The 16,232-nt window shown below is 40.3% G+C and overlaps 3 protein-coding genes across 5 annotated transcripts in view; 1 reads left to right on the plus strand and 2 right to left on the minus strand.

The window, feature by feature from the left end:
• LOC127597311 (transcription factor Maf-like) overlaps nt 1-3,411 on the plus strand; it is a 49,678-nt gene extending 46,267 nt beyond the window's left edge. The window contains exon 3 of the mRNA XM_052060295.1: nt 3,242-3,411. The gene's annotated coding sequence lies outside the window, so the exon portion shown is untranslated. The remainder of the gene's footprint in view (nt 1-3,241) is intronic.
• Nucleotides 1-16,232, minus strand: part of sephs1 (selenophosphate synthetase 1) — a 162,189-nt gene that overhangs the window by 129,754 nt on the left and 16,203 nt on the right. The gene's annotated exons all lie outside the window — the stretch shown is intronic.
• Nucleotides 4,787-16,232, minus strand: part of wwox (WW domain containing oxidoreductase) — a 172,285-nt gene continuing 160,839 nt past the window's right edge. For all 3 annotated transcript variants that reach the window (XM_052060287.1, XM_052060286.1, XM_052060285.1), the window contains one exon: nt 4,787-5,260. In XM_052060287.1, coding sequence (XP_051916247.1) covers nt 5,063-5,260 — 198 coding nt within the window. In that variant the 3' untranslated portion in view covers nt 4,787-5,062. The remainder of the gene's footprint in view (nt 5,261-16,232) is intronic.

Genomic DNA, 16,232 nt, shown 5'->3' on the forward strand with positions numbered 1-16,232 from the left:
CGGAGTACCCTGAGGAAACCCATGCTGGCACAAGGAGAATAAGCAAAGTCCACATAGGAAGGCCAGAGCCAGAATCAAACCCACGACCTCTGCACTGTGAGGTCGACGCGCTAACTTCTTGTGTAATTTGTTAAAAACAAAAATACGGTCAAATCAATGAAACGTCAGAATTTAACGTGACACTGTAACAATGAGCAAGGGACAAAGAGGGTCCACAATTTCCAATGGAGTTCCTTTCCTGCGGAAAACAACATTTTTAAATGTCACAAGCATACATGATGCATTAAAGTACACAAATTCTAAAATCAGGATTACAATAAATATTTGTGTGAAACTCATGATAATTCATAAAAACAAAGTTGTATTTTTTTTCCCTCATAAACATACAACTTGAGTCATTTTTTTTTCAAACTAATTATTCGTACAATTTTCTGCAATCAATCCGTTTCCTCTATTTCTATTACTCACTACTTTCTTCAAAGCTTGCAACATCTTGAGTCAAACCTTGAAATGAATCTAAGATCATCAGAAAGTAGATACAAAGGCTGTTCTAATAGCTTTCTTTGATTCTCCAGTTACAAATCTTCTGTAAAAAACGACCACTGAACAAACAGACTCAGCTTAACAGGCCTCTTTCTTCGATTCTCCTGATGGATACAATCATCAAAACTTGTCGCTAACAGTTTTAGCTCTGCCCACAACCCCGTGGAGGTAACTTGAGAACAGAGATAATACGGCAAAATACATACAGCCGATATGGTACTTGGATAGCTAGCTGGCTTTGCAATGGGTACAATTGAATTTTTTGAATATATAATTTTTTTTTAAAAGAGAGAGAAATTCAAATCAATTGTTCTGGTATTTAGTGGTATCTTGACTTACGAGAGTGCTAAAGTTATGTGAGATACTAGCCGTCACTGTATATTTATAAAAGGCAGCGGGACGAGAGTTGAGCCATTAAAATGGCACAAAAAAAAAAGAAAAAATGAATTGGCATCACAGTTCACAAGCGGCTGACGAGAGCAACAAAGCAGCGTGATGACTGACTGGACTCTGCAGCAGCTCTTAATGAAAATGTATCAGCAGTTTTAATCACAATGTGGCCCTCACCACAGAAGAGATGGAAAGAGAGCAGAGTGGGCGGTCGAGGGAGGAGGAGGAAAGGCACAGACTTTATTGCCGGCTGTAGTTAGATGGTAAATTTCCTCCTGGCAGATATTTATTGAGTTAGTCGAGTCTAGAGAGAGCTTTAACATTGATTGTGATCATTAAATATATCCGCCGCAAATGGCGAGATGGCATTTCCCTCAGTCAATGGAGCCGACGGGGGCCAGAACAAAGGCATAATCAAATCAATCCTCTCATAATTATTCCTTGAGAGGTGAAATTAATCACGAGGAGAAATAAAAACAATAATGGAAAATGAAATGGTCGCTCGTAAACAATTACAGCCCAAATTGAAATGAACTCAGTGAAGGGAAGAAAAGAAATCAAGGGAACAGTCACTGTTGGTTTTTGCTTCATCTTGGCTTGTGGTGAGGTATTGTGTTCTACCACACGTTTGAGTGTGTACAAGTGTGTGTGTGTGTGTGTGCGTGTGTGTGTGTGTGTAGAGGGGAAGTCATTCCCCACTCACTTCTTTGCGGCACATGTGTGCTATAAGAAACGATCCAGTTTCACTTAATTAGTTCACAAAAAAAAGAATAATTATAAACATATATAATATAATATATATATATATAAAGAAAGAGAGAGAGAGAGAGAAAAAAGTTGTAGTTGTAGGTGAAAACAGTTTCATGAAAGGAGTAACGCATTTATTCTATTTACAAATATGTATTTCATGCTCGGTGAAAAATGATTCATATTATTGCAGCTTATTTTGAGGTCTTCTTTGTGTAAAAGTATCAAATCTAAAGAGTATGTATTATCGTACACGTCATATTAGGAACAGCTCAATGTCCATCAAATTGGAGCAAAAAAGTATTTTTTAATTACGTTTTATTTACTTTCATCTTTACCGTTTGTTGATATGCAGAACTTTACTGTTAAGTACTATTTTTCCCCCCATTAAAAAAATTCTTACCAAAATGTTCAAAGTGGTTTACGACGGGATGGAATAGATTGATGGTATTTCCCTTCAATTCATCATCAAAAAAAGATTGGCAAAGACTGGACTTGGGTGGTGGGGTGAAAGGATCAAGTTCCTCATCTTTACTCCTCCGGCTGAGAGGAAGTGTAGCATATTGATCAGCTATCAGGACCATTCCGATACGAGCTGATCGATGACACTCGCTGTGGAAGCTGGACAGGCTCCTCCCACTTTACTCAGAACGCTCACGTCTGTTCGTTTGATACGCGGGGTGGGGGCGGGGGGCCCTGAAGGTCTTCGATTTTCGAATGCCTCGCTGAAGGACTTTATTGTGGAGAACAGAACATGAGTTACATGCTGCACTCTCTGATCACGTTCAATACAAGAGTTACAATTCACCTTAAGATGGATATAGAAAAAAATGCTCAAAGGATTTTCCATGAAACTTGAGGTGAGAGGCACAAGCAGTGGTCATGCGTGATCACCATGGACAGCAACTTCAACAAGTTTCAATTGTTCAAATCTCTCTCATGATAATTTCTTTGCTCCGGTGTTGTAACTAATGCCACACTGAGAGTGTGATGGTACCTGTGCTTCCAAGTGTGTGTTCAGTGTGTGTGAGATTCACTGGAAAATGCTGTAACGTGGTGTGAAAAATCCAGTGATAAGGCACCTGCACTGTAAAGTGCACTGCTGATTACAGCAACGTGGCACACACTGACGCTATGGCCTTCCTTCTGTGTATACATGCGCAGCATGTGTCCAAACATGTGTTCTTTTTATTTTGGAATATTAACAATAATCATAAACAAGGAATGTGTGAGCATCTGTGCGATCAGCTGTTTGTATGTGTTTTTTTTTCTTTTGCACAGCCCACCGGCATGCTCTCGTAAATAAAAATGCATTCATTATGTGAAATGACATTTGGTGTGTTTTACTGATGCTTTGGAAAACAGTGGTGACCTCAACATTGCTTGTTTGCTGCCTACACAAATATCTCCCCCTAATGGCCAGCTGATTTACACACTCTCCTTTTAATGAGCTTCAAAAGCAAAACACACATGCCTGGAAATGCACACACTGTATCCCTTTTTTGTTGTTGTTATTTTTATATTTATTCAAGCTTTAATTTGTCTCATTTCTTCTCCACAGATATCCCTCCACTGGAACGCTGACGTTTCAAGACGGACAAATAGCACCCCGACTGCCATTAAGCACAAGGTCTCAAAAGGCAACCAAACTAACGGCGGCGCAACTTTGACCCCTCATGCCCCCAAATCCCTGCCAAGTAAAAAAAACAAAAACAAAACAACAACAAAAAATCCCCAGGAAAAATCATTTAAAAAAAGAAGAAAAATCCACTAGACTGAAACCCACCTCATGTTCCTCTGAGAAGAAAATAATCTCAAAAACATTTCGTATTCAGAAAAAAAAAACACCTCCAAATTGTAATAATCTCATCAGAGTGTAGTTTATAAACAAATAGGTCGATTCATAGAGAAAACTGGAGAAAAAAAACATGATGAAGTGATGTCCAAACCCCTTTAGCACACGTCCACAAATCAGGATGTTGTAAATATTGTATAGAAGATTGGGACATTATTAAAAAAAAAGATAATTAAAAAAAAAGGAAAAAGCGGAATTATTACATATATATATATATATATATATATATATATATATATATATATATATATATATATATATATATATATATATATATATATATATATGTATATATATATGGAATCATACCTCGATGTGTTGATATAGCCATGAGTTTCTCATTGTTTCTTTTTTAGACCCAACCCTGAAGGATTAACACACAAGAAGGAAACATTTATAAATAGACCCCCACCCCCACCTCCTCTACCTAAAATAAAAAAAGACTGGGGAAGATGGACGATTTGGAAACAAAATGTTAGGGCCACAATGAAAAAAAGAATTGGTCAAATGAATAGCATTTCATTGTTTTGCGTTTAATTTTGTTTTTAATTGGAGACACTCAAGTAGAAAGAAAATATTTTGAGAATAAAGTTATAAGTCTTCAAAAAAAACGGTTTCATTAAAGGAGTAAAACATGTATTTTTTCCCTTGTGAAATATTGTTAATATGTCAATATATTGCATTTTTCCCCTGTAATATTGTCGCTTCCTGTTAATGTAAAATTTACGATGACATTCCTTTTTTTTAATGCAACCGTTTCTTGTCATAGTCCTTCCTACTTTTTGCTTGTAATGTTACCACTTTTTACGACAAGATACTAACTTTACTCTCAAACTATTTCATTGGTGATGAGGACTCGTAAAATTGCGTCTTCATGACTAAAATATTACTGCCTCCAAATTATGTTTTTTTCTGTTATTACTTGTTTTTCATTGTTATTTTTTGTTCTTTTGCAATTTTCTTTGTAGTCTTGCAACATTTTTTGCAATACTCTAACTTTAATCTTGTAAAATTGTGACCGTTTTCTTGTAAATACATAACTTTACTCTCATTATTTCACTTCCTTCTTGGAACATTCTCATTCTATACTTTACGTGTGACTTAATTCTTGTAAATAAACGAAAAAAAAGAGTTGATCTTGATCACATCCGACTTTTCGCATAGTATTTTTTTTTTTTTCCAGTGTGGCCCTAATATTACTACGACTATTTGTGACACTATTGCTGGAATCAGACACATAAACTACAGAGAGAATGTCTATTGCTCAACATTTACTTTCAAAGAAAAGTGTTTTTAACAAGGATGAAAATCAAGAATAAAAGAGCAGAACCCAAGTGTAAATTGTTCCCATTTTCCCCACCTAGTACATGTGACATCATTATCCCCTCTTCTTGCATTTTGGCGTGTCCATCCACATGGTCGTGCTTTTGGCAGCTATACCCAACAACGCAGTCAATGAGGCTTCCCCATTTTTTTCCCTTTTTGTTTTTGGCGGGGGAGACAATGATGACCGTGACTCCTTAATCCTCAAATGGCCCGGATCTGGCCCATGGTCTCGCCCTGTGCCACTAGGCGCTCGCTCAGCTCCCACAGGCCGGCGGCAGCATCCGGGTCCTGGGCCTGGGCGGAGGGCTCGCAGCGGAAGCAGTTGTTGAAGTACATTCCCCCCAGCCCCTCCAGCTCGGGAGCCACGGCGCAGTACACGCTGGTGGCGGCACCTTGTTGCTGCGGAAAGACAAACCGAACACACACATGAACTCAGCAAAGGAAACACACAAAGTGGACATGCTGCCTCTCCTGTACATATATTTATATACATATATTTATTTATCTATGTCTCTATTGGGTGTCTATGGGACCATTGCGAACAAGAACAACATGGTGGATGAAGCTTTTTATGTATAAAGTGAACCCCAACATACACACGAAGAATTTTGGGAACCTAATCGCTGTGTTTGTGATCACGCCTGATACAAAAACGTTGCTTTGGTGGAATCTTGTGGCATCTTGGCCCTTCATTTATTCAGGCCATAACTTTGTCTAATAGGAAATAGTGCTCTACTGCCTACTGGTGGCAGTCACAGACCATTAAAAACCTTTTTATGTGGGTGGGGTTCATTGTATATGTGAAAGGATGAGGTTATAAATACAGTATGTATATTTTTCAAATGGGATTAGTGCGTGGCAGCACGGTGGCCTAGCTCAGCTAAATTCTCCTTTCTTGCTTGCATGGGTTCTTTCCGGGTACCCTAGCTTCCTCATACGTTCCAAACAAACATGTATGTTGGGGTCATTCAAAATGTATCAATAGGTGTGAATGTGAGTGTGAAAGGTTGTTTTTCCACATGAGCCCTGCAAATTGCCACCAACCGGTCCAGGGTGGACCCCACTACTTTTGTTCAACCTCAGCCGAGATTGACTCTAAGCACGCCTTCCACCCAAATGTGTAAAAGCACTCAAGGAAACAGGTGTATGGAAACCAAGGGAAATAGCTATAGTATGAACTGGTTAGGCCTCAAAATTGAGCCTTGTGGGACGCCACAATCGAATGCAGCTGGAACAGGTGAACGCTGGTCTTACTGAACAAGAAATCTGTAATGAAATATATATGGTTTCAAAAAATGTCACAACTGTCCTAAATATTTGCTTTTCAGTCCCACTTACATAATGGGACGAAACAACGTAATGAAAGTTTGTGTTGTGTTTGTGTTCTCTGCGATTGGCTGGGGACCAGTTCAGCGTATACCTCACTTCTCGCACGCCAAAAGTCAACTAAAAATGGGTCCAGTTAGATTTGAGTGAATAAATGCTATAGAAAATGAATGGATAGAAGGTATTAGTACGCCTTAAGTGAAGTTGTTGGAGAAACGACAGAATTTGAAATGTGTACTGCTTTCACACATGCACGTATGCACCCCCCCCCCCCCCCCCCCACACACACACATTACTGTTTGTCAGTAAGTCGACTAAGCTAAGTCTGCGGGCATCAAAACACAATGCATGGACTCCAAGTCGTCTCATACGCTCCGGCCGGTCAGTCAGTCACTAATTAGTAGGGATATTCATGCTGGATCTGTGACATTTTGAAAACCAAGACGTCAAGCGGAATTACACACATTAGCCGCGATGCTCAAAGGCCTTCCTAAAATAATTAATAAATAAAAAGAAAAAAAGAAAAAGCCGCTCTGACAGCTTTCACCAGCACCACCATAGCGAACGTCAAGGCTGGATACGTGAAATGTTTTCACCTCTTTATCTGAAAGCGGCAAAAGTCGCCTGAGAGAAGCTACTGGTGACACGCACCACACACACACACACACGTGTGCACACACACATTGGAAAGCTGTGTGAGCATTTATTCCGTATCCTTGATATCCAGCTTAAGGTCGTGTACCAGTAAACTCTTTGTACTCACTAATCAGGGAACTCAGAGCACTGGTAGAAAGACTGCATCTTACGTGTAACACTATTTTACTAATACAAGCAGGATGATTATGTGTTAACTGTGCTCTCATTGACACCTGTGTGCCACATGTACAGGTACCACGAGAGAAGCGCTAGATTTTAACAAGTAGAATTTGGTCATATGGTATTAGGAGCACACAGTTAACTAGTGCACAGTTTTGTCTTGCTAGTGAGGAGAAATCTGCATAGTAAAATTATCCTATTACGCGGACTACTATAGAATAAATACGATGCTATAAATGCTCAAATAGCTTTCCATACGCACACACGGACACACAAACACACACAGTGAGTATCTGTTTGAACACACAGCGTGCTTCCATACGCTAAATTCAAATGAAGAGGAAAAAAAAGATTCCAAGATTTGTCATCAATGAAGCTGCAAGCTAGCGCTGGAAGTAAACTTGGGCGCCGACATTTGAAGCGCGGCATGATGAGAAAAGCATGATGTCTCACTGTAACCTGCCAGACGGCCGATAACTGGGCCTGGCATAGCGTCTCATGTATCAAAGATGGGACAAATGCCAAGCAGTGTCTCTCTGAGCTGGAAAGTTCACACGGACGCCGCTCGACTGCGCAATTTCAAACCAAGCAGTCGCTCACTCGCTCATGCCGACTCAAAGTCATCCATGTTACTTTGAGTCCGGCTACTAAACGCTGGCCGCACAAAATGGAATTAGGGAAACTTGCTGATTCTGTTTCGTCAGCTTTAAATGCAGGGTCGGGCAAAGTATTCTTTAATCCAACATAAAGAGTCCTGTCATTCAGCTGTCTCTATTCATACGCAATTGGTTAATTAACACATATTACCAGTACTTCATTTTTTTGTTGGGTTTTTTTGTCATGCCTTTCTGAGAGATCCACCAATTCACGAAAGTAAAAATATTACTTTCGCAGCCTTTTGGAGTCAACCTCCTATATTGAACTGGGGAGGAGGAGTTTCATGTCATCTGGCCATAGCTGTGTCTAATAGAAAAAAAGTGTTGTGTGTATTCTTACGCTGCACATCACCAAAATAAAAAAGACAAAATGCTATATGTCAGAATAATTTGAGATGCTCCGAACACACAGTAGTTAGGAGAATTGAAGACCAATTTTCAGGCATGCTTTTTTAACTATGGAAGTCCTTGGAGTATTCTTTTCAGCTCATTGTGAGAGAACAAATTGTGGATAATGTACTGAAATATCAAAGTATGAAATGTACTTTAACACGCAGACCCTTGTCTGCCTAACACTAGCAGAAACCAGCTTGCATACAAATCCAACACATCATCATTTGCGTGAATGGATCATGAGGACGATATTTATGTGTGTATATTTAGATGAGCAAAGCGTGTACTTCTGTCTCCAAGTCAGCCCCCCACCAAGCTATCCTATCTCAAGTGTTCCTAGAGGTGTGTCGCCCAAAGTGGGATGTGTGGCTTTATGTGCCGTGAAGCCGGTCGAGCACCACGGGTCAATTCTTCTCGTTCTTCTTAATGTGATATTAATGACAATGCGAGGTACACTTGCAAGTGCTATTTGGGCCGACGTTAATCAAGTGAATTTACTTCATTATCCGGGTTGAACTGCTGTGCAATTGGCAATTTCAGACGAAGGATGCAACCTCGTGTTAACGAGGATTTAATTTTGCAGAATTTATGACTTATCGTTGAAAAAAAATAAGGATCATCGAAAAAATCAGAACACATTATTGGGCAAGTAGCCATATTTGTTCACTACGAAATTAACACAGTAACATTTCGGGAATTGAATGGCATACAGTAGCAAACCTTTGAGTTGAAAATCAATGATTACATAATTACTTAATAGGGTTCAGCTTCATGATAGATTGTTTTAAGTGAGTTTTGCAGCAGTAAAATAAACAAACTACCGTATGTGTGCTTGCCAAAACTGCATCTCAAAAAAGGAGTCGTAAAGTGGCCTTTGCAACAACATACAGGTAATATACAGAGCAAACACACAAAACCCAGCACCAACCCTCTGGAAACACTCTGAGATGCGATCCAAGTTGCCACATGGACACCCCAAACATCCGAGCACTTCCTCCAAGCGAGACAGATGTTCCTTGTACAGATTTCAGTGTGCAAAACTCTTTAATAAGCGTATTCAAAAGCAAGTATATGCGCGTGTCTATGTGAGGGGGGGAAATGTGGTGTAATGTTTGTTTGTTTTTTCGCCGTGTTCTCTTTTGTCATCTTCTTGCATGTGACACCCCCCCCCCCCCCTCCAACATGTCCCTCAGTCTTCCATCTGTAGCTACCACATTGACCTGGATGTAAATAAAGCCAGTACTGTAGAGCAGTCTGTTTTTGTACATAGAAGCTGACTTGTATATATTAAAAAAAAGGAATACCAATAATAATAATAATATTGGCTATGCATGCTGAATACCTAGCAATTCTTTCAGGTACTTTTATAAATTCTCAAAATTCTTTAATGGCATGTCCATGAAAAAAAAAGTGACAAAAAAGTAGAAAATGGAAAATATAGGATTAAAAATAGATATTGTCAGGCAATATTCTCTATTCTAGGACCATGTGTGTGTACAAGTCTTCCTGTTTTCTTCCTCCTGTGGGTGCTTGTGTGTTCCTGCTCACCATCTGGCTGGCTTTTGGCAAGCGCTACCGACACAAAGCGAGGTTTGAGGCAGAGCACGCGAGCCAAAGACAAGAGTGGGGCCGGTGACACCCCACAAGGTGGCCAGGGCCATCACAGAGTCAGCTGCACCACGGCCGATAATTGGAGTGTATGGCCGCTCATATTGGTGTGATGGAAAAAAATATATATCATATAAATATTGGAACTGTGCCCTGCCCAACCTCATGGACGATGTTGCTCTTATTCATCCAAGTGGGACTCCATATGGATTGTGCTTCTATATTTTCAAAATGGTTTTGTTTTCTAGTGTTTTTTTTTTCTCTCCTTCTTCTGCCCTTCGACATGTGATGTTTAAATATAGATGGAGGTGTCTGATTTTTAACCTGTGCTAAAGATATTTTACATTTAATAAATAACCATTGAAATCAAGACCTGTGTTTGTGTGTGTGTGTGTGTCATGCATTTTGGAGGCTGAATCAAAAATGCTTTTGCTCAGTGGCATTTTTAAAATGACAGATGGTCATGTGTAGATGAGGTAAAAAAATAATAATAATTTGTTCTCTAAAATTGTTCATTTGAATAAATCTTCAGGTTTTGTGTTCTATAATTATAATTTAAACAATTACTGAATAAAGATAAAAATGAATACATGAAGTGAAAACATTTTTGAATGTTGTCAAATCATTTATTAATTTTGTTGAACAATGAATCCATGTCTTGATTATTTAATAAACTATTCATTAATAAATTAATTTAATTACTCATGAATGAACATGTGATGTAGTCAAGTCATATCCATCCATCCACTATCTGAACCGCTTATCCTCAGAAGGGTCATGGACATCGGCGCCTCTATGGGTGAGTGTCTGGGCTTGAGTTCATTGTGTTTTTTTTTCTTCTTTTATACTGTTCTCTCGACGATCAATCAACGGCTAAAAAATGTGTTGATGACTTTGGCTCTCCTTTCTCATTTACGAGGGCATTACAGTAAATAAGTATATTGTAAAAAAAAAAAAGAACTGAAAAAAAAGATTGCTTCATGAAACCAAGATATAGCAGCAGGAAATCTGTTTGTGAAAAATAATTCCTAAATGGGAGGTGTCCAGCATCCTGGAACGGTTTGTGATGGAATAAAAGGCACCTTAGAAATGAATGCGTGCGTGTGCGTGTGCGTGCGTGTGCGTGTGTGTGTGTGTGTGTGTGTGTGTGTGTGTGTGTGTGTGTGTGTGTGTGTGTGTGTGTGTGTGTGTGTGTTTACTTCAGCCGTGGTAACCTTTGCAAGCTGACAGCTCAACTGAGCGTGCTCAGTCCAGCTGTAGCAGGACCTTTGGCTAATGTGCCCCCCCCAACCCCCACCCCACCTCAAATAAACATGCTGCCTCTCCATTCAGCTTGCCCAGCGGAGCAAGAGGTGAGCAGATTAGCACCTTTTTCGCAATGAAAATACAACCAAACTCACATAACACTGACCTGTGTGCAGTGATGAGAGTACAAATTTGTTCGTGCACTTCAATAGATTTCTTTTTGAGGCATCTGCCCTTCACTTATTTATTTGGCTGCTGCTAAAAAGCAATCCAAGAAAGAGCCAACACGGAGGCACTTTAAATGGTCAGGCAGTTATGGACGGACTCCCACTTGATATGAGTTTGGAGGTGATTAGTTTATTCTGAACACAACTAGTGCCACCGTTTTAAGAAAGTAGTAGCTGTCGTAGTAGTAGCTCCTCTTTCATCTATAACAACAAAGAGTATGCAGAAAAGTGGTTAAGAGTGACTGTCTGTATCTTATGTGTTGTATTGTATTCTTTTGTTATTCTGTTATTATGACTTCAAGATGGTGCCGCGAGAGTGGCTGCCTTTACAGCAGCTCCTATATGTTGTGTTCTCCTACTTTCTTCCTTTCAGAAATTTGCTGCTGTAGATTAGGAATTTCAACATTGTGAGACTAAATAAAGGTTTACTTATTCTCAAATTAGTACCTGCAACTAAGTACCGCACTATAAGGCTCTTTGGAGTATAAGGCACACCTCAATAAATGGCCTATTTTAAAGCTGTTTTCATATGTAGGGCACAGCACATTATAACGCACATAGAAGTCATAGTATAGGCTGCGGTTGAGTTATGCATCCACTAGCTGGAGCTACACTAAAGAGAATAGATTACAATACAGCTTTATTTATATAGTGCTTCCACAATTGCTAGAACTATAACAAAGCGCATTACAGAACACTTAAAATACAGTATTATGTCCACGAAATCAGAATATTGATCCGAATACCAGATGCACTGTCAGCTTTTGCGAAAATTGTAAGCTTTTAGGTGCGCCTTATAGAGCAGAAAATATGGAAACTAAATAATTGTAGGCTGGAATTTGAAAAGCGGTGTGACGAGTTTTTACTCCCACGCAACCTCCCAGAGGTTAACAATTCAGAACATTTTGCTGGTCCGTTATTCGTCATCTGTCATCGTCAGTCCATCATTTTTTTTAAGTCAAACCAAATTGGAATCGTCAGTCGGTTGGTGAGTCAGTCATTTTATTTTAACCGTAGTTCCGTCACCACTGCCATCAGTAAATTTCACCGGTCCACCAGTCTGTCTATCATCAGTTCCTCCCCTTAACCGCTGCAAAAAAAAAAAACACATCATAGTCTAACAAATGAGAAATCCAATTTGATTAAAATGACAAGTGGACTGCACTATGTGACAGTGTGTCTACATCACAGTGTGGCTGTCCAAAATGTTTCACATACACCTTTTTGCCTATTTATTAAATGGCCAAGTAAAGCGGCAGTCCTGCTGCTGTTCTAAAAAAGTTTTCATTTCAAGTTGAAAATGGCTTACTTAACCAGAATCCAAACCAAGGGGAACATCCCATCCAAGTTGGTTGCACTACTAATCCGGCCTGTAAATTCTCATCCTCTTCTTCCTCTTTTTCTTCTTGTTCTTGTTCTTGTTCTTCTTCTTCTTCTCCTCGGTTCATTGGTGGATTACAACTCAATGATGAAAATTGCCACCTACTGCACAGGAAGTGCAAAGCGTTTCCATATAGACCTATTTCCAGTTTTTTAAACGATGACGTTAAGATGCTTGTGCATCGCTGGCAGGGTACGTTAATAACATGTGCACACACCCTGTACATGATTGTAAAAATTACTTGGGAAAAAATAACATTGCCAGATGGAGAGCAACTTTCCAATCCTAATGGGATCACAGAGTAGCACGAAGATGTTACCAAATGGCCCGATGTTCTTCTTTAGCAGGGCGAGTAACAAAGCCAGCTAGTCTGCTAGTTTGTTTTGTTAGGTTGAATAAAAGGGAACTGAAGTACAGTGCTTTCTTTAGTCCTACTTTTATCCAAGCCTCTTTTTTTTACACAAGTATCCGTACTTCTATTAAAGTATAGAGTATAGAGTGCAACTCACCCACGTCCCTCTGGCAGGGGTAGGCCAGGGTTCAGTGTGGAGGTGAACAGCTTTGCTAAATGCACAGCGCCAAATAAAAGGTCAACTTTTAATAGAAACAGAACAAATCACCGACTGCGCTGAAGCAACGAACGAGCCCGTCCAACCTTTACAAGAGCAGGTAATCGGACTGATGCCCACAAATTGACCATCACAGCTCTCCCCTGTGATTAAGCCCGTCCTGTCCATCGGTGGGTGCTAAACTCTAATTCATAGCCTCCATTAGCCTGCTGGATGTGGCTAATACTCACCCTACTGGCAACATGTTCCCCTCGGGGGGCATTAGGTACAGGATGGAGACTGTGGCCTTCCCTCCCCCCCGTGACCTCTTTTTTCCTCTTTCCATTCCTTCATCATGCCCATTCAAGCTGAGGCTTTCTTCTTTCTTTATCAGACAGCCATTCCAACAACAGAATTTAAGGACGATGCTTATAGTTTTTGCAATAGTTAAGGTTTGTCTTCTATTTCAGACTTGCCCTCAAAAGGCGCCACCAGGATAGGACAGACAGACAGACATGGCTGGGACAAACTTTCATTCACATTGCATTCAGCTTTGGCTCAACCAAGGGGGAGCGACACACCGACAGAGACCCCTCCACCCCAAAGAAAAATAAAACCTCCTATTGACCTCCCAATACAGATACTGACTTATTGAGTGACGGATCCACCGGGAGCAAACCAACAGACCGACGGACTGAGACCGACCAAGAGAGGGGTGAATGGACAGACCAAATAACTGGGACCAACCCGGACCAAAAGATGAGCCAACCAGTCAACTGACAAATTTACTAGGACCGACCAAAAGTCCAACGGTAAGACCGATGTACCAAACAACACTCCGACAAACCGGGAGCAACCGACTGGCGGACAACTGACTGACCAGGATCAATCAAGTGAATTACCAGGACATTCATTCATTCATTCATCTTCACAGACTAACCAAAAGACCAAAGGACAGACTAAAAAGATAAATATTTCCTTCTAAATGGACTGTTGTTTTAAATTGTTGGTAACTACTCCAGCAACTAACGCACCCTATTTTCAGATGAACCCGTTAACACTTTTACTTTGTGACAGAGTCGGAAGTCATTGAGATTTCCAATGGGTTAAACTATGGGGGAAGGACAAGAAAGGACTCTCATTGGTCCCCAGTTTCTGTGCCAAATAACCAAATAACCAACGTGGCAGTCATCGCTTACTTTGAACGTCCGCTTGAGGGAACAACAAAAGGTGAAGGCAGGAGGAAGGCGCAAAATTAAGAGAAGGTGCAAAGGGACAAAGGGAGCCACCAAGGAGGCAGGAGGCGATGATGCGCCTCGGCTGTAGGACCCGAGGCATCCAAGGGGAAAATGACAGCCAGTCGGAAGGACTTGCGCAGCCACTGTGAAACAATCTCAATTTTATCCACCGACGACGGTACTTCCGAAGCGATCCGCACAGCCTAATTATTTTGCCCTAATAAAAGCAACATATGCTAAGACAATAAAAGGCCTTATTGGACAGCTATTCATTAAAGGGGAGCCGTAAAAGGTACAGGGACTCGGGCAAAGGGATTACCTTTTTTTAAAAGGGCTTTTCTCCTTAGACTTCTACGGGCACAGCCATACGGGAGCGTGGCCCGTCATAAAACACGTGAATTATACATGAACGCGCCTGTCTACTTTATTGGCTGTGATGCGCTCACCTGACTGACTCATTCAGATACCTTGGCTGGAGCCAATCATTCAAATCATTCCAGTATTGAAATGCGTGCATGTGGGCGGTGAACCACTAGATGGCGCCTGTCTTTGATCTGTCTTTCTACTTTGAATTTCACGCTGTTCCTCGCCAATTTTTAAGTGATCATTTTTATTCTTTTTTTTTTTGTAGCATACAGTCAAAAGTGAGAATTTGGAGTATCCTTTGGTGTAGTCCCACATTGTGCCACAACATGTAGCACTGAGGTGTACTGGAAGAAATTATATTTTCGTGACCCTTCAAATATTTCTATTTGGGAATTTCCAATGACATTTTGCTTCATGGTTTGAATGAGGAAAAGTGGCAACGCTCCAAGAATGGAGAAATTTAAAAATTAACACTTGAGAAGGTGGTTGACAAAACGGAAATGTTAACATCACCGACTGCTAGAGTTTATTCTTAAAATCAATGGGGGATCAAACAGGATTTTTTTTCAATGTTTCGCCATTTTAGTAGCAGAAAACAACATAAAGCCGTGAAACTTTGCTGCATGCTTTGAATGGGCAAAAGAAGCACTGTCTGACAAAAAAAAGTAAAAATTTGAATCCCAGTAAACTGTTAACATTAGGGTATGCATTAGTTAAGATAAATGTGGGATGAAAATGGATTTCCAATGCTTTTCAATTAGACATGTTTGGTTGTTGCAAGGAGCAAATCTGCAGAATTTTCTGTAACTTTCCCAATTGAAGAGAAATTGTGGAATTGAAATGACAAATGAATACCAATTGAAAATGAATATTCATAGAAAAAAAAATGTCGTGTTGGGAAAAAACAATCGAATAAATAATAATATAAATATCTGATATTATAAATATCAAAGTCTTACAATAACCTGATGAGCTAAAACTTGTTTTTTTAGATTTAATCTTGTATGTGGTCTGGAAGCGAGCTTCAATGTGGCAACCATTTATCGTAGCTAATCCTGGCTGGCTTCCCTCCACCTTCTCCTCCTTCAGTCACCAAGTGGAGGTCAGCAGAGGGATGTTCTGTTTTAAATAAGGAGGCAGCACTGGCCCATTAAACACTGATAGTAATGATATTAATTTGGCAGGAACGTGTCATTTTCACAGGAGAGCAACTAGCTGAAGAACTGTCATTATGGGGCCGTGTGCACGTGCGTGTGCGTACGCGTGTGCATACACACACACGCGCACACACGTAGAGAGAGAGAGAGAGAGAGAGAGAGAGAGAGAGAGACTGTGTCACAGCAGAGCAGCTAGCAGTAACATTATGAGAGAGTGTGAGAGATGTGCTAATGGGAGAGATTAGCGTGCCCTTGGTCACCACGGCCACAGCGGAGTGACTGGAACAGTGACTTATAGCCAACATGGAACTTTTACACTACGGGTGGGAAAAGGATGGTCCCCGAGCATAATCTGGCCCAGTGAATTCTAGTTTCAAAATGGCTTGCATTGAATGAGTTAAGCAAGAGGG

This window comes from Hippocampus zosterae, chromosome 3 (genome assembly GCF_025434085.1).
Source record: "Hippocampus zosterae strain Florida chromosome 3, ASM2543408v3, whole genome shotgun sequence".
NCBI classification, from domain to species: domain Eukaryota; kingdom Metazoa; phylum Chordata; class Actinopteri; order Syngnathiformes; family Syngnathidae; genus Hippocampus; species Hippocampus zosterae.